Source organism: Sus scrofa, chromosome 7 (assembly GCF_054392235.1).
Source record: "Sus scrofa isolate SSC_HxYL_T2T_F1_AM1 chromosome 7, Sscrofa_HxYL_maternal_Yorkshire_Landrace_v2.0, whole genome shotgun sequence".
In the NCBI taxonomy this organism is placed as follows: domain Eukaryota; kingdom Metazoa; phylum Chordata; class Mammalia; order Artiodactyla; family Suidae; genus Sus; species Sus scrofa.
In genome coordinates, this window is record NC_139389.1 from 101,220,922 (window position 1) to 101,239,997 (window position 19,076).

The 19,076-nt window shown below is 41.7% G+C and overlaps 1 protein-coding gene across 6 annotated transcripts in view; it reads right to left on the minus strand.

Annotated features, from left to right (window-relative positions):
* Nucleotides 1–19,076, minus strand: part of LOC102159623 (uncharacterized) — a 412,972-nt gene that overhangs the window by 280,801 nt on the left and 113,095 nt on the right. For all 6 annotated transcript variants that reach the window (XR_014810989.1, XR_014810988.1, XM_084969531.1 and 3 more), the window contains one exon: nucleotides 8,857–8,957. Coding sequence is in view for 4 of the 6 variants with exons in the window: in XM_084969531.1 (XP_084825657.1) it covers nucleotides 8,922–8,957 (36 nt within the window). In the remaining 2 variants the exon portion in view is untranslated. The remainder of the gene's footprint in view (nucleotides 1–8,856; nucleotides 8,958–19,076) is intronic.

Genomic DNA, 19,076 nt, shown 5'->3' on the forward strand with positions numbered 1-19,076 from the left:
AATCCAACTAGGAACCATGATGTTGCGGGTTGATCCCTAGCCTCACTCAGTGGGTTGAGGATCTGGCACTGCCGTGAGCTGTGGTGTAGGTCACAGACGTAGCTCAGATCCCCCGTTGCTGCGGTTATGGTGTAGGCCGGCAGCAACAGCTCCGATTGGACCCCTAGCCTGGGAACCTCCATTTGCCATGGGTGCGGCCCTAGAAAAGACAAAAGACATGAAAAGAAAGAAACAAACAAACATATGAGAGATCATCCACAGCTGCATTCAAAAAACCAGTGGTTCTTAAGCAGGGGCGATTTTGGCCCCACAGAGACTTATGACAATGTCTGGAGACATTATTGTTCGTCACACTGGAACTGGGTGGTGATGTACCAGCAGCTAGTAAATAGAAGCTCGGAATTCTGCTAACATCTTAAATGCCCCCCCAACATACAGGACAGCCCCTGCAACAAAGAATTATTTGGCCCAAACTATTAATAATCATGAGATTGAAAAGCCCTACAATAAATCCCTCCAACTTTGAAGTGACAGTTCAAGGTTTATATCCCTCATTCTTCATTGATTTATCATAATGAATATCATTCGGTGGCTAACCACTTCCATAATGCATTCACATAATTACTGCCTATATTTGTATGTATTTCTGTTGATTACAGTTTCACCCTGTTGTCTCTCCAACTTGGACATGTAAGGTCTTCAAGGAGATGATGCTTCAGGTATACTTAGTAATCCTATAAGACCTGGTTGAGGATTTCCCATTGTGGCTCAGTAGTAATGAACCTGACTAGTATTGATGAGGGTGTGGGTTTGATCCTGGCCTCACTCAGTCGGTTAAGGATACGGCACTACCCATGAGTTGTGATGTAGGCCAAACACGCAGCTCGGATCCCACGTGTAGGCCAGCAGCTGCAGCTCTGCTAGCCTGGGAACCTCCATATGCTTTGAGTGCAGTGCTAAAAAGAAAACAAAAAAAAAGACCTGGTTGAACAATTGGCTTCCACCCATCTTACCATGTGTTAAGAATGATGATTAGATTTCTGAGAAGTACAAGTCTCCCTTCTGCTTTGTACATTCTCTTTATTTTATTTACTTGTTTTTTAATAATACTATTAGCTAAACTATAATTTTATTTGAAATGTCTTTTTTTTTTTTTTTTTTTTTTTGCCATGCCCATGGTATGTGGAAGTTCCCCAGCCAGGGATCAAACCCGTACCACAGTAGTAACCAGAGCCACAGCAGTGACAACACCAGATCCTTAACCTGCTGAGCCACCAGGGAATTCCTTCATAATCTTTTCATACTGGGGCTGGGATTGCTGCAGTGGACCCCGGGGCTGCCCTATGCAGAAGAGGACAAGAGTGTTTAATAGTCAAGAAAGATCTAAGCATGCTATAGTGACAACAATCTCAACATCTCAGTGACTTTAAAACTATGATAATTTACTGCTCACTCACACCATATATTCATTGAAGGCCATGGGGATTCTGCTCCTCCATTTCATTCAGGGGACCCTGGCTGATGGACACTCTACTATCTCAAGATGGGGTTGCAGGAGGGAAAGAGATGCTGCAGAATCATGCTTGAGCCCAGAACTGATACAAGTCATTTCTGCTAATGGCTCAGAAATAGTCATATAGTCCCATTCAGACTAGAAATAACAGCAAGAGAGCTAGGAATTGTAGGGGAACAAATAGAACATAGCTGAGTTTGAATTCCAACTTCATCACTTATAAGCTGGGGTAAGTTATTTAACTTCTCTAAGCCTGCATCTTCACTTGTAAGGTGACAATAATAATAAATATTTACTTTGTAGAGTGGTTGTGAGGATTAAACGAGTTTTATATATAACCCACAGCATAGTTCAGGCATATAATATTGGCTCAATAAATGAAAACTGCCATTGTTATTACAGTGATGACAATAATGACAATGTTGTTGTTCTTTGGGCCACAGCATGTGTAGGTCCAATAGATCATAATGTAGAGCAGACTCAAAAAGAGAAGAGGCTACTCCCTGGTAAGCTTTTTTCACTGGGGTAACATGGTGATTTGTCAATTTTTGGGGGGAGTCCCAAAAATACATAGTTTTACTGTTTGTTCATTTATCCAAGACCATTTCTGAATACCTAGTACATTCCAAGCATTATGCAGATGCTGCAAATAAAAAAAAAAAAGATCAATAAGTCCTCTGTCCTGTCTTTAAGAACTGGCAGTCTGGAGAGGAGGGCCGTTGAGGCTATAGAAGCTCTGTTCTGTCACACCCTGCAAGAGTCAGGCCACAAAAGGCAGACAGAAGTTATTAGGGAAGGGGATGAATCTGTACAAGGGAAAACAACCCAGCCAAAGAAAGAACACTGCAAAAGCACAGAGACAGCTTGGTACATTCCATCATTTAGCAAGTCCAGAGCACCAAAGGAGGGGAAGGGGCAGATATAGAGGTGTCTTCTACACAAAGAACAGTTCAGACAGGACACTGAAGTCATCACATGTTTTTCAAAGAGTCTATTTAAATGGTTATATTAGCCTGCTCAGGCTACCATCACAATTTCCACAGACTGGGTAGAATTTCTACAGAAATTTATTTTCTCACAGTTCTATAGGCTGCAAGTCCAAGATCAAGTTGGTGGCAGGTGTGGTTTCTTCTGAGGCTTCTCTCCTAGTTATGCAGATGACAACCTACTTGCTGTGTCTTCACACATCTTCTCTATGACCTGTATATCCCCAGTGTCTCTTCCTCTTTTTATGAGGACACCAGGTATATTAGATTAGGGCCCCTACCTTATGACCTCATTTAAGCTTAAATACCTCCTTAAAGGTCTTATTTCCAAATATAGTCACACTGAGGGATGTTACACTTTCAATAGACATATTTGGGGAAAGGGGTTTGATTTAGTCCATAAGAGTGGGCAAGCTTTGTTGCAGACAAGCCAGAGAGATGAAAGATGCAGCAGCAATTCAAGCAAAACATTGCACTGAGTTAATGGGAGTAGGGATTAAAAAAAAAAAGGGACGCATCTGAAAAATAAAAAGTTGGTGGGATTTATGAGACATGATACTCTTACACTGTGGTATGACTTAGGCAACTGAGCATGGAATAATCATACCAGTTACTGAGATGGAGGATGTGAAAATGTGTTAAGGAAATCAGACTAAATTAGAATCAAGAAGCAGGCGATCAGGCACATGCCCCTGTGCAGCCTGGTCAGTGCAGTAGGAAGAGGGAAGCTTTCCTCTCTCAGACACAAACTGCCCTCATCTGTGGCCAATGAGAAGCTGCCATCACTTCAAACTCTCATTTTCCTCCAGTGAGCTTTTGTTCAAAACTGTTATAGGCTTCAAGTCCCCTTCAAAGAGATTAAACCCAAAAGCCTCTGGCCATGTCTCACTGTAATGCTTCTTCTCCCACCTTGAGCAGTCTGGACTGCTCACTCACTACTAGAGAAGGAATATCGCCCATTCCTCATCCTGCCTCTATATAACCCATTCCACATGCAAATAAAGTATCCTGTCCAAGACCAATCAGAAGATCAAATATGACCCATACAGAGAGTCAAACAACTCTGAGCCCTTAAGCACTGGGGGGGGGGGGGGGGGGAGGCTGGGGCAGGAGAAACTGGGTCTCCACTCAGGTCTGCATTGTGGGGTATAAAGACAATTGTAGAGTGAGTCGGACCCTCTTTTTCAACCTGCGCATGTGGGCTCGCTCTCTCTCTGAAAATGTACTTTCACTCTCATAAATTTGTAAAATGTCCACTTTGCTACAGCTAGACAGGGACTGAGGAAACTGTTAACAAAACAACCCCTCCACCTTTCTCCTTTCCTCTATAAAAGAATGCTCTTCTCATTTATTCTCCAGATTTGCCTATGGCTTTCACAGTTTGTTCTGAATTGCAATTCCTCTGCTATTCCCAAATAAACTCATTTTGTTTCTCAAATAAAACTGCTCTTTGCACTGTTTAAGGTTGACAAGGGAAAGCACTATGTAGGGGACAGATGAGGAGTTCATGTTTTACCTGTTCGTTTTGAGGTTCCTGGAGGACATACCGGTGGAAAAATTAAACATGTAGCAGGTATGTGTGTGGCCTGTGGCTCTGGAAAAAAACCTAGGCTGGAAATGCAGACTTGGGAATTGTCAGCATGGATAGGGGCTGGCTAAAGGACACGAGAGTGGAGGAACTCACTCAAGAAAAGTAGGTAGAGTCGGGGGGAAAAAAAAAAGAGGTGGCCAACTACCAAAAGCCAAACCTTAAAAAAAAAAAAAAAAAAAAAAAAAATTTTTTTTTTTTAAGTAGATGGAATAAGAGTTACTTGTGAAGGTGCCTGAGAAGAAGAACAAGGAAGATAAATGAGAAATCAAGAGCATTTGAGGTCACGAAAGCCAGGGGAGGAGAGAGCTTCAGGAAAGGCCTGGTCAGCAGGGTTAAAATGCCACCGAAACATTAACAAAGTGGATTTTTAAATGGACTAAGCACACAGATATCACAACAGACCCCCATCAGAACAGTCCTAGCACAGACTAGAACTATGGGGTGGGGGTGGGGTGTCTGACCAAGGGGTAAGAGGAAGGCAGGACACTGAATAAACTAACCCTTTCAATGTGCTTTGTGTAAAGGAAATGATAAGAAAGGAATGGAAACTAAAAGGGAGCTTAAAAGCAAATTAAGGACTTGGTTTTGTTCAGGTAAAAGACTGAAGCACATTTATATGCTGAGGGGATGTGCCTGTGAACAAGCAGAATGAAAATATAACCTAGTGAAAGCAACTGATAACATAAGATCCCAAGGAAGCAAGGGGGTGCCATCCAGTGTCCAGGTGAAAGGGGATGGCATCAGGCTTAAAAAACTTTTGCATGGACATGTCCCTGAAATCAAGAAAGAAAATCAGTATGAACAGGCTCAACCTCTCCTTCTCCTGTTTGCTCAGACTTCTCCCTCTTTCTCAGGACAAAGCCATTTTTCCAGGTTGAGCTATCATTAGCTAGACAGCTGGGACTTAGCACTGTCCCTGCCACTAGTGAACCCAGAAAGTTCCATAAATGTTTGCTGAATAAATTAATCCACAAGCAGAACCTTAGCCTGTTCAGTGCAGACCTGTACCTTCCCAGGGTCACCAAAGAGTAGACAAAATAGTGATCAGATGAAAAGAAAAGGTAGGCAGAGTTGCAGGGAAAGTCTCTAGGAAAGATTCATTATTCATTTCACAAACCTCTACTTAGTGTAGGGCACTGCCTTCAGCCATAGACCAGATGGCCCAGGGCAACATATTCACAAGGACTCCTCCAAACTGGAGGATTCCCTGCTCCCCGCAAATGACAAATCAGTGGCTTCTCCACACATCCATCTGCCGTGATCTGTAGCCCAAATATTCCCTCTGAATCCCCAGCCTTGGGAAGCGGATCACTACCAATTTTTCTTTCTGTCAACAGGAGCTGAGGAATAATTATGCCCAATTGACACAGGCAGCTCCAATTGCCTTCAGAATTTGGCCTGAAGCCCAATTATATTTCTCTAGCTTGTGCCACAGTACATGAACAGTACAATTTGTCTCACTTCTCTCTCTTGCTTTTTAGAATATTCAAAAAATTTTGGCTCAGTGAAACCGACCAAGCATGTTCTTTAAGAATAATTTTAAGCACGATCCATAAGCCAAGTTAATATGATATATATTCTGAGCGAAATTCAGTTGAAAGCATCTAGATACTTTATTTCAAAATTATATGCACATGAGTAAAGTATATTATACACAAATAAATTTAAAATGCGTTACTAGGTTGAATATAAATCAAGGTTGTAAATATGTGCATGCATACACACACACGGTCCCAAATTCACCAATGAGCTGCTTTGCAAAAATTATTTCCTAAGCTGGTTGTTTGAAATTTAGACTGTATGTTTACAGAAATCAGTCATTTGGAGTTCCCGTTGTGGCTCAGTGGTAACCAACCTAACTAGTATCCATAAGAACAAGAGTTTGATCCCTGGCCTTGCTCAGTGGGTTAAGGATCTGGCATTGCCACAAGCTGTGGTGTAGGCTGCAGATGCAGCTCGGATCTGGAGTTGCTGTGGCGTAGGTTGGCGGCTACTGCTCCAATTCAACCCCTAGCCTGGGAACTTCCATATGCCGTGGATGCAGCCCTAAAAAGACAAAAAAAAAAAAAAAGAGAGAGAGAGAGAGAGAGAAGAAATCATGTCATTAAAGGTGGGCAGCTTCCCAGAGTCAGCTCTTGAACTACCCTTCGCTTATAATTCAGAGGAACCAGGTAGGACTGACCTGGTTCCTAGGGAGAGTGGACAGACAGTGCATTCAGAAAGGAAGAAAAAGAGGATAAGAGAGCATAAAATGGAAAAAAAAAAAATCAGCTCCAGCTAAAAACTATTAGAGAGTGGTGTTCTGTGCACCCCCTCCTTTTCAAGATCCCCGTGTTGTTCTAATTCTCAGGTTCTGGAACCCTTTCTCCAAGTTCACACCTCCACTTGATTGATATTGAAGGCTCCATGCACCAACTGTACTTATCCTACCTGCTTATCCCTGCCCATGACCAAACCACATTGCCTCAGAAGAACAAATCTCACTCTATGAACAGGGCAGCATTGCTTGTGGCTTTGTCCCCATGTCAGGTCCCAGTCTGGTACTACCTGGTGAGACCCCCAACAAAGGGAGGGTTTGTTTAACTTATTCAATGAAGGCTTGTTCAGTCTTATTTTCTTTTTTTCAAACTGAATAGTGGCTAACACTAAAATCAGGAGTAGAGAGTAGATAACACTAATGCTCACTAACCTACATTTACCCTCTTCTGGGCAAACTTCCCAGCCCCGTAGTAGTAGGTGTGGCCACATGACTGCTTCTGGCCAATGGACCATGAGCAGAAATGACGTGTGTCTTTGAGGCAAAGTCAGGGAAAAGAGTGTGTTCCCTACTCTTTCTCAGTGTATTGGTTTCCCAGGGCTGCTGCCACAAACTGAGTGGCTTAAACCACAGAAATTATTGTCTCAGAGTTCTAGAGGCTAGAAGCTTGAAATCAAGGGGTTAGCAGGGCCATGCTCCTTCTGAAGGTGCTAGGGAAGGATTTGTTCCAGGCCTCTCTCCTCACTTCTGGTAGCTCCGTGGCTCGTGGCAGGTAAGTGCAAATTTTCACATGGCATTCTCCCTGTGTGGCTGTTTCCGTCTGTGTCCAAAATTTCCCCTTTTAGAAAGATACCAGTTATATTGCTATAGGGCCCACCTAGTGACCTCATTTATTTATTTGTTTACGTATTTATTTATTTTCTTTTTAAGACTGCCTAGGCCCCAGATACGGCAATGCTGGATCCTTAACCCACTGAACAAGGCCAGAGATCGAACCCACAATTTCATGGAAAGTATGTCGGGTTCCTAACCGGCTGAGCCACAGTGGGAACTCCCTGACCTCGTTTTAAAGTGATTACCTTTGTAAAGACCCTATCTCTAAATTAAGATCTCATTCTCAGGTACTGGGGACTAAGGCTCCAACACATCTTTTTAGAAGGACGCACGTCAACCCATAACACCTGGCCCCTGGGAATGTGGAGACCTAATGCCGAGATGGTGGAGCCTGGCTTGCTGGCTTGATGCCTGATGGGAATCTGCCCCAGAGACTTGCTCAGACTCCCAGAGAACTTCATGTGAGGGAGGAGAAATTTTGGGGTAAAAACCATTTGGATTTAGGAGTGATTTGCAATCACAGCATAGGCTAGCCTAATCAACTAATAATACAAAACTATATCATCTAAAAATCCATTATTTCTGCCTTGGAAGGTCTAGCCTGCTAGGCTTGCATCACAAGCTGGCAATTGAAGATGAGCAGTTTTCCTCAGACTGAACCAAGTAATGCTTCCCAGCCCCCAATTCACTACAAGCCCCACTGCTCCTTGTCGTTGCCCCCAACCATTATATCCATTACTATTTTCCATTACATACATGTTACTTTTTTTCTTACTCTCACCCTGCTTTATTTATTTATATCACCTGCCTGGCCTCTTTGAGATTGTGAATTTGCCAACTCTGCTCTAAACTGGTCCTGTTATTCATAGCTGCCTCTTTACTTCCCTTTCTAAAAGTTTAAATTATAATTTTTGTGTGTGTTTTCAATAGCTCCTTGGGTAGCTGCAGGCTATAATGGAGGAGTAAATCCCTTCTAACTCAGAGTGCATAATTATCTGTTTTGCCTGTTCTCTTTCAATGTAGAGGCACAAATGCATTTCAAGGGTAATTTCAAATATATATTAAAAAATCATCATAATAGCACAAAGAGAACTTAATACCTATTTTCAAAGCATTATTATACTCATAACAATTCTAGCAACTTAAAGGTAGAAGTATTAGTATCATTTCTTTATCAACGAGGAATCTAAGAAGTCATGAAATTAGGTGATGTAACCACAGTCCCAGAACTGGGGGTTGGTGAAGATAAGGTGGAGGAAATTTGCAGCCCTTTGGACTCAAAAGCAGTGTTCTTTTAAACTCTGGGTCTCTGTTTTCTCACAGAAAAATGATGTTAAGTGGGAGCTTCCGATTACATTTAGTTGTGTATGTTTTACTCTGGTCCGAGCTCACGTAGAACAACCAAAAGTACATAAGTGTCTCTGGCTGAAGTAGAGGTGAACTCCAGAATCAGATAAGTGGCCTTTGGATATTGGCAGATGTTTTGATATCAAGGAATATTCTGACTAAGGGGAAAATACAACCAATTAAACTTTCAACTTTTTTAAAAAATTACCAATTTTCTTTTTAAATTACCAAATAGAGTGGGTTGAGTGGTGGCTCCCCAAAGATCTATCCACATCCTAATCCCCAGGACTTATGACTATTACCTTATATATAAAAGGTTGAATGTTACCTTATTTAGGAAGAGGGTCTTTATAGAGGAACTTAAGGACTTTGAGATGAGGCGATGATACTGGATTATCTGTGTGGGCCATTAATCCAATGGAAGTGTCCCTGTAAAAGAGAGAAGAGGAGAAGACACAGTCACAAAGGAAAAGGTTATGTGAAAACAGGGGCAGAGACCAGAGTGATGCAGCCATATGCCAAGGAACACTTGGAGCCACCAGACAAGGAAACCTCCAACCCTAGAAGCTTCAGAGGACGCACAGCCCTGCCAACACCTGGATATTTGAATACTGCCTCAGGTACTATGAGATAATGCATTTCTATTGTTTTAAGCCATCAAGAGTGTGGTCATTTGTTACAGCAGCCACAGGAAACTAATACACCAAGTGATATGAAAAACCAGTAGGCCCACACTCTACTTAGCTTTCCCACTGCCAACACCATGCCAGGGTAAAGTAGGGGCGAGGTCAAGCTGAGGCATGTGGTAAAGGTGGATGAGGTTCCAAGACAGGATGAGGCCCGGGAATTACTTAATAATTTACTTACGCCTTGGCTGGTCTATGTCTAAAATCCTCTCATTCATCCATCCAGAGTTAAAGACACTATGCATACTGATATTTAGCCCCTTATTCTCAGTTCCAGACTGCACAGAAAATTGCCAATTATATTTCTAGCAGTTCTCTCAGAACTTGTGATAATATACATTTCCATTTCATAATATTCCTGTGTAATGCTGGCTTGGTGAGATAAGCCTGATGCTCCTAAGAACCTATCCCAGTTTAATCAGACTTCTAAGAAATATCTTTAATATTTTTTCTGAGTAGAAGTAATAAATATGCATAAAAATTCAAACAATAGATAAGTGAATAGAATAGAAAATGAAAATCATGGCAATAGGTGTAGGGATTGGGGTAGAGTAAGGACCAAGGGTAGCCATGCACACATTATTGATAATAAGGACCCGTGGTTTTATGATTTTACAGGATCATTTTGTGCAGCTGGGCCACGACACAGTATCTGCCTCAAAATTAAGCCAAGATGAACTTTGCATCATTGTAGTCATATCGAAATGCCCTGCTTCGCCCATAGATCTGTATACTGTCTGACCTTCCAACATCCAGAAAGTCCCTTCAGAGACTTCCAGAAAACCCTAACATATTTGGGCCACAGTTTGAAAAATGTTGGGCAAGATGTTCTTTAAGTGCCTCTCGGCTATAACTTTCAATAAATGTGTGTAGATGTGGATGTGTTTAATAGATAGTCATAAAATAACACAATACAACAGCAAGCTATTGGAATGGATACCCATAAACCAGTTAATGCCTGTCAGCAATCAGAAAACTATGCCTGTATTGATATTTGCGATTACAACTTAATGATGTTTTTACTTAACTGATGGCAGCTGTCTCCATGAGACGCTATTAGCACATTAGGTCTTTATTAAGACTGGCAAAGTAGTAAATAATGTTTGTGACTTCTCTTTTGTTCACAAGGTTAATTGTTGCTTAATAATATTCTTGTGGTGTATTAAGAGCTCCTGAGGTATTATATATGCAAATCATTAGACTAAAAGCAGAAGTCTCAACAATCTAATTTACAAGTTGTTGATGGACTCGAGACACACCTGGCAGTAAGGAACAGGGTATTATGATCATTACCCAGGATTTTGCACTCCTTCTGATTTTTTCATTTAAATAACAGAAACTTATTTAACAAAATACTGAGCTAGAAATTCAAAGATACATCATACACCACCAATGTTCTCTAATGTTACACCACCAATGTTCTCTAATATATGTGTGTGTTAAGTGAGTTACAGAATGGGCTACATTCAGAGGATGCAAAGAGAAAACTACCCCAACTTGGTTATAATATACAATCTTTTTTACACATAGCTGAATACAGTTTTCTAAAAGTTGCTCAGGGGAATTCCTGTCCCATCGTAGCTCAGCGGAAACGAATCTGACTAGGATCCATAAGGATTCAGGTTCCATCCTTGGCCTTGTTCAGTGGGTTAAGGATCCAGCATTGCTGTGAGCTATGGTGTAGGTCACACATGTGGCTCAGATCTGGCATTGCTGTGGCTATGGCATGAGCTGGAAGCTAATGCTCAGATTCGACCCCTAGCCTGGGAATCCCCATATGCTGCGCATGCGGCCCTAAAAAGACAAAAAAATAAAATAAAATGTGCTCAGAATTTTTTTAAGTCTACGTCATTTGTTTAAGTCACTGTTAATTGGTTACTTCGCTACTTACTGCCAAACACACCTTAACTTCCTTCGGTGCGGTCAGACACTACCCCCTTGGAGCAGGACAGGACCTAATCTTTAATTCCCATCTCTCTATCCTACAAAAGAGGAAGGTGGATCCCAGAGAGATGAAAGCGTTGATCCAAATCATGTAGCAGCAGCAAAGCCTCGACCAACCAGGGTTCAGGTTACTCAATTTCTTATTTCCTTGTGGCCTTAGAAGATGAGAACAGTTGTGCTAATACTGCCCTTTATCATTTTTCTAGTTTGAACATAATACCTCAAATCTTACACAAAAATTAGACACACAGGCAGAAAAAAAAAAAAAAAAAAAGATGGTGATGATGATGGTGGTGGTGATGAAGAACGAGGAGAAGAATGAGAAGAAGAGCCCTATGAGAGTTTATGACAGACCAGGTGCTTTACAAGTCCCCCCCCCCACTATAATATTTATAGCATCTCTCTGAGGTAGGTACTAAAATTATTCTAACTTTACAGGTAAGGAAACTGTGATGTTGAATGCCTGAGATTGCACACTAAGTAGCTGCTAGTAAATGTGAGATTCCAGGCAAGTCTGACTGCAAAGCCTGGATTCTAAACTATAACACATATAATCTTATGGGCCATTGCAACTTCTGGAAAACCCTACCTGCCCTACCAGTCTGAGAGGGACAAACAGGGACCTTCCTCTCTGGTGGCTGAGAAAGTCCTGAGAAAGATGCGGATTGTGCCAGCAGCCCCAAATGGTATTTCTGATGTTCTCGCTCTCTGTGGTTGGTGCTATTACCAAGACAATCATCTCCAATAGGAATTCCAATGAAGCCGAGAGCAAATTAATTAGCCATGCTGCAGACATATTAAAACTCTGGGAGCAGTTACCATAGTAGGTAACCTTGCATGTTTTACAAAGTGAGGCGTTTTTATTTCATCTCATGTTGAATAATGAATAATTTTCCCTGCCCCCTGCTAAACAGTGAATGATGAGAAGCCCTTTGGTGATTCAGTGATGTTGAATTAATCCGAGTATAGAATATCCACATTTTTTCCCTAGACTGCCGTCCCCTTATTCTAGTTCTCTCTCCCTACTCCCCTCTCCCTCCCCAAGAACTTCCATCACAGACCTTGAAAAGAAATGGTGCTTCATTCCTGGCTACAGAGGCAGCATCCGCTGGCAACACCCAGCTGGAGGCAGACTCCTTTGGGAATTTAGAATGGGAGATTGCAGGAGGACACTGGTCACACCAGTAACCCAGATGCGGTGGCACTTGCCCGGCAGCCTCAGTGCCCAATCTGAACACACACAGCATCACCTCCAAGGAAGTCAATTCTAACATCCTTTGCAGCTCTCCAGCCCCTGTCCTACTCTGTCTTGAGCAAATTTATTTATTTTTCTGCTTTTAATTTTATTTTTCTCCACTGGATGTAAACAACATGAAAGCAGGGACTTAGTTTTGTTCACTGCTGTGCTGGGGAGAAAACACCTAAAGCAGTGCCTAGCACCTGGAAGGAATGCAAAAATATTTGCTGAAAAAACAAATGACTGCCAAAAGCATTGGCCAATAATGTCACTTTTACTGAGGATTAACTGAGGGAGGTGAAGGAGAGAATGAAATCACATTTCATGTAGCAAGACTTCACCCAGACCCCACTAGACTTCTGTCCTATTTCCTTTCCCCAACCAACACCCATCAATGCCCCTTCAATTGTCCCAGAAATCTACAAGTACCTACAAAGTATTAAAACAAAGTGCAGGGAGTTCCCATTGTGGCTCAGTGGAAATGAATCTGACTAGGATCCATGAGGATGCAGTTAAGAGTTGCCATGAGCTGTGGTGTAGGTTGTAGATGTGGCTCAGATCAGTCATTGCTGTGGCTGTGGTGTAGGCCAGCAGCTGTAGCTCTGATTCAACCCCTAGCCAGGGAACTTCCGTATGCTGTGGATTCAGCCCTCAAAACACTAAATAAATAAATAAATAGATAGACAGATAGATAGATAGATAGATAAATGAAAGAAAAGCCCAGAGTCTCTGCACATGTACCCTACCCCCACCTCCACCTTAGAAGTCACTTCAAACAAAGATTAAAACATCTCAAACATCAATAGGGAACTGACTAGATAAATTATGGCACAGATAGATCAATGGCCAAAACATATGGTTTAATGAAAAAAGCAAAGTATAGTAAAGCATGGATAGTATGATTATACATATGAGAGAGAGACAGATTATACATATGAGAGAAATACACATATATTAATATTTGCTTGGTAGATCTTTGGAAAGACACACAAGAAATTGCTAATGGTGGCTGCCTAGAGGGAACAGAACTAGGAAACTATGTCAAGAATGGAAGGAGACTTCACATTTTAGGGGATTTTTGGTACTTTTTGGAGTTTTTTGGGGGAAGAAGAATGTTTTTGTTTTTGGAGTATTTGAATTTTTTATGTACATCAAATAAATATAACTAGAAACTAAAGGATAGAAGGCAGTCAGTCAGTCAAGCAAGCCAAAGATCAATTCCACTATGCCCCTCAAAGAATTCATCCAACCAAACAGGAATATCATGCCTTGGAGGTGTCTGCTGAGAAATTAGACTTGAATCTTCACCCTTCCACTCTCTGCAGAAGTGAAGCCTCAGAGCATGTAATGGCACCTGCTGAATCTGAAGGCCAAAGATACTCAGTGAGTCAACAGTTCCCTTAAAAATGCATTTGCTCCAGAAAAGCTATTTAAATGTAACTCTGGTTGGTCTTCCCAGAACTTTTATTTCCCCCAGCCATTATTTTCATGGAAAATAATTTCTAAACTTAGCTTCTGTGATAACAGCATAATGTGCTGAGTGTTTAGAAACATTCTACTTATCAAAGAAATCGCCAATCACATCGGCTTTGTTTTCTGGAATGTACATCTTACTGAATTATTTATTATCTGCTGGTCCTAATGCCTGCACCCACCACTTGCTAATATGTCCTATAAAGTTGACAGGTCAATTGCTGAAGAGAGAACAAGAGCAGGGATTTCCTGATTTGGTGTTAATTTCCTGGGAGGAATCCTGCCTGCCCCTCTGAAGGGTACTGTGAACTATCCTGAGGGAAGGGGGTGTTGGCTCTCTTTCAGGAAGACCCCATGGTAGCTGACAACCACCTTCAGTGGCTGACCAAGCCATGCTCCAGGGCCACTGAGGGACAGCAAGGGGTTAAGTCAGGATCAAAGAAATGTTCAGTCCAGACCATCCTCACCTCTGACAGATTCTCTATCCCTACCCTCACACCTAACCTGTACCAAGAGATCTATGCCCTTTCTTTTTGAGTGAGTTGGACAAAAAGGTGAGGGAGATCAAGCAGAGACAAGAGAAAGCAAAAGCTGGTAAAATTCATTCTTTAAAGATAGAGGAAGCCCCCCCCTTTTTTTCTCTTTTTATGGCCACACCTGTGGCATATAGAAGTTCCCAGGCCAGGGGTCAAATCAGAGCTGCAGCTGCTGGCCTATGCCACAGCAACACTGGATCTGAGCCACATCTGCAACCTATGCCCACAGCTTGCAGCAACGCTGGATCCTTGACCCACTGAGCAAGGCCAGGGATCAAACCTGCATCTTCACAAACATTATGTCAGGTTCTTCACCTGATGAGCCACAGTGGGAACTCCCAGAAAGACCTTTGATTAAAGTGATTCTGCACTTTTTGGCACCATCAAGAAAACCTGGGTGGAGAGAGCACTTCCTGTCTGATTGCCAAGGAACAAACATGATTGGATTTTACACCTCCAAGCAAGCTAAAAAGAGAGGGGGCTAGGATAAAAAACTGAAGAGGAAGTCTTGTGCTATCAAATTCTGGGTAATTCAGGTGAGACTGTCCACAAAATATGTAGGTGATTTCAGCATGGCAAACAAGTGTAGGTTTATACCTTCCTAACTTTCTACTCCACATCTTCCTGGAATTAAAGAAAAACTGCTAATGTAATCAGCAAATTCCTAGATCCCCGACAATTCTAGAGGGTAAATGAACACTGGCATTTTAATTTGGGAGCTTATTAGCTAATAAAAGAAATGCCATTTAGTACTGGATGATTCTATATTTCTAGCCTTAGAGCTTCACTCTAATTTAAGGCCTCGACAATCACTTACAAATCGTTCCAAGACAGAGCTCACTTTACACCCTCATCAATCAATCACACCTAAATGTGAATTAATACATTTTAGATCTCCCCTTAAGAAGCATTTTCTATAGGATGAAGAGGGACCAAACATGGTCCCCAGTGTTTGAGGGAGTTGGAAAGGAGGTGTCCTCAAAAGGGGGTAATAAGAAAAAAAGAGAAGCACAAAATGGGCACCAAAGACAAATTTCACTACTTTTCTTAGGGAACAGGGCTCTCAGGCAGCAGAGAGCTTTGTGTCTCTGGGCTCTGTGTCTCTGAGCACTGTCCAGTGGCAGAGAACATAGCGGTTTTCTGGCATCTCCTGATTCATGTCTCTATCTTTAGATCTTTGTATATAACAGAGGCTCATCCAAGGGTATCTGCCAGCTGCCCAAGCTGCAGTTATTCTTGGTCCATTCTAACTCACAGCAGAATAGCATAAACCCCACTCTCAAGTTTCCTTCTCTATTGCAAGGTTATCACCTCTACCTGACCATTTCCTCTCCTTCTTAGCCACAGTAACATGACCTTGAATACCCTCCTTTTACAATGAACGTAGTACTCGTAATGGTTTATGAATTCATCTGTATGGTCTATTACTGGCAACCTCTTGAAGAATCAACCCTAATGTTAAACATGACTTCCTTATGGAAGCTTTTAGACTAACATCAGGCTGGTTCCAATAGCCAGAGACCGGACACTTAGAGGAAATTGAATCTCACACTATGAGTTAAATCATGTCCCCCAAATTCATGTTGAAGCTCTAACCTCTAGTCCTTCAGAATCTGACCATATTTGGAAATAGAGTTTTTGCAAATGATGAACTTAAAATGAAATCATTAGGGTAGTCCCTGATCCAGTATAACTTTTTCCTCATAAAAAAGGGGAAATTTGGTCACAAGGATCACATATACACACAGAAAGAATGCCACGTGAACCTGAAAGCAGGGATCAGGAAGATCCAAGAAACAACAAAAATTGCCAGGAAATAACCAGAAGCTAGGGGAGAGGCAGGGAACAGTTTTTCTCAGAGCCCTCAGAAGAAATCAACACCTTAAGCTCAGACTTCTAACCTCCAGAACTATGAGACAATAAAGTAAGTCCCACAATCCACAGTACTTTGTTAAAGCAGCCCAAGCAAACTAATACACTAAACTCAAAGCCCTGGCTCAAGAGCCATTAGCCTAAACCCAAAAATCTAAAATTGTTCCTTTCTCTACCTTACCTAACCGTTACAGGAATCAGTCTTCAGCTAAATATCTACAAACTATCAGGAGTCTTGAGTTTCCAACTAGGGGAAGAGAAATTCAGATTTTAGGCCTGTTTGACTCTGTGTGTGCACTTGATCACGTTATTTTATTCACTTCCTTATTGTCATATGAGGAGGATGAATAAAATTCTGGTTGGCAAACAGATTGCATCTTTTGTGCCTATTCTAACTGAGTTGGTAGCAGCTACCTAGAGCACCGTCTTGACCACTCTATGAGGACCATTTACCTGCATCTCTGAACCTGACCCAATAGCTCTGCTTGTCTCATTAAGTGAGATCAGATAATTTAATGAATTATATCCATCCTTTTCTCACACTGTTCCAATAGGCTCTAGGTAAGACTCTTCACATTCCCACCAAGTAAGCACTTCAGCATTGAGACAGCTCTGCCTTGTAACTCAGATGCCCTGACCAAATAGAGAGAAAACAATGATTAATTGTCTGCTGTGGACACAAGATGGGAAATTTACCCCATATGATCTCTGTATTTGCATCCCTGGACTGAACCTAAAAACTTTACAATTTTTTTATCCACTGATCTGGGGCTTCTTCTTCTTGCCCTTCTAATCACTTTCAATTGTTGCTATTGCTTTATGCTATTTTCTCCTGAACTGTCTGCTCTTTCTTTTTTTCTCTCATCTCTTCTTCAGCCGTGACGGTTAATTTAATGTGTTAGCTTGACGAGGCTAAGGGATGCCCAGGCAGCTGGTAAAATATTGTTGCTGGGTGTATCTGTGAAGGTGTTTCCAGAAGAAACTAGAATTTGAATGGGTTAGCAGTTGAAACTGAATAAAGTGGATTGTCCTCACCAATGCAGGTGGGTATCACCCAATTTACTGGGGCCTTGACTAGAACCAAAAGACAGAGAAGAATAAATTAGCTCTCTGGTTAACTGGGACAGTCATCTTCTTCTGCCCTTGGACATTGGTGCCCATGGTTCTTGGGCCTTCAGATTCCAACCAGGGCTCAAACTACTGGCTCCCCTAGTTCTCATCCTTTTTGACTCAAGCTGAATTATACAAGCTTTCCTGGTTCTCCAGCTTGCAAGTGGCCTCTTGGCCACCAAAATCATGTAAAGCAATCCCTATAATAAGTAAATAACTCTTATCTTTCTACTAGAATATACATATCTATCCTATTGTTTTGTATCTCTGGAAAACCCTAATACACCAGCCTTTTCTTGCTCTCACTTTCCAGCTTTGGTGCTGCCAGAATTGTCTGCTATAGCCATCACCAACCAATGAAAATATACTTTTCCTTCTGGGCTGGTAAAATGACCAATTACAGGACATTATCTATGACATTTTCAGCTTAAGTTCTTGGCTGTTTTACTCAGGGCTTATACTATTTTTTTTTTTTTAAGTCTCCTAAGGGTTTGCGGTAGTCCTTGGTAGTTACGAGTGCTGGTGCTGATACACTGGGGCAGTGTTGTGATACTACAGAACCTTCTCAACACTCAGTGATTGACAGAAGATAAAGCAAAATTTATGATTTCTGAAACAGAGGTGATTATGTTACAACAAACAAAGTTCTATGTTTATCAAGAGCTGTCCATACCTTATCCTGTTTGATCTTTACAACCTTGTGATATAGGCAGGACACATATTCTGTTAGCCCCACGTTATATTTAGGGACCTAAAATCATAAAGACTAAGTGACTCAATTACACAGAATAAGATTTCAGGTTGTGTCATCTTACCAATTACTTAGCAAATCATTTCATTTCATTTGTAGAGATATTATCATATAAGAATAGACTCTTTTTTTTTTTTTTTTTTTTTTTTTTTTCATTTCTTGGGCTGCTCCTACAGCATATGGAGGTTCCCAGGCTAGGGGTCAAACTGGAGCTGTAGCCACGGGCCTACGCCAGAGCCACAGCAACGCCAGATCTGAGCCACGTCTGCAACCTCCACCACAGCTCATGGCAACACTGGATCCTCAACCCACTAAGCAAGGCCAGGGATCGAACCTGCAACCTCATGGTTCCTAGTCAGATTTGTTAACCACTGAGCCATGATGGGAACTCCTGGAGTAGACTCTCTTAAAGAACCATCAAAGTCCACCAAGTGAGCAGCGTTAGACAGTTTGACCAGGATTGCATTGATTAAAGACCACATTTAACGGAGCTTTAAACTCTATCCAAATGGCTTTTTCCCAAAGCAGCAGGATGGCTTCTCTCTGAAGTATTCTCTTTGAGTGAACCAGTTTGCTATCATTTCATGCCTAATTCACAGGTTCCACTTGCCTCATCAGGTGTGAGTCAGGTAATTTGAAGAAATAACTACATTCATTTTGCACACAGTTTCAAGTCAATAGTCTCAGAGTGAGGGCCTGTGTTTTATTTCACACTTATCCTGCAAGGGTAATGGGCTTTGGGGGTCAATGTTTTCCATGCTATTAAGTTGCCTTTTACACTACAGTCTAGAAACCATCAGTGTGTCTAGTAGCCAAACTCAGCATAAGTAGACAAACACACTGCCAAGGGCTTCCAAGGGAAGCAATCTTTAATGACTCCTAGGAATATAAGGAGACGATAAGAAGGTTTATGCTGTATACAACCATCACTTTTCTGAA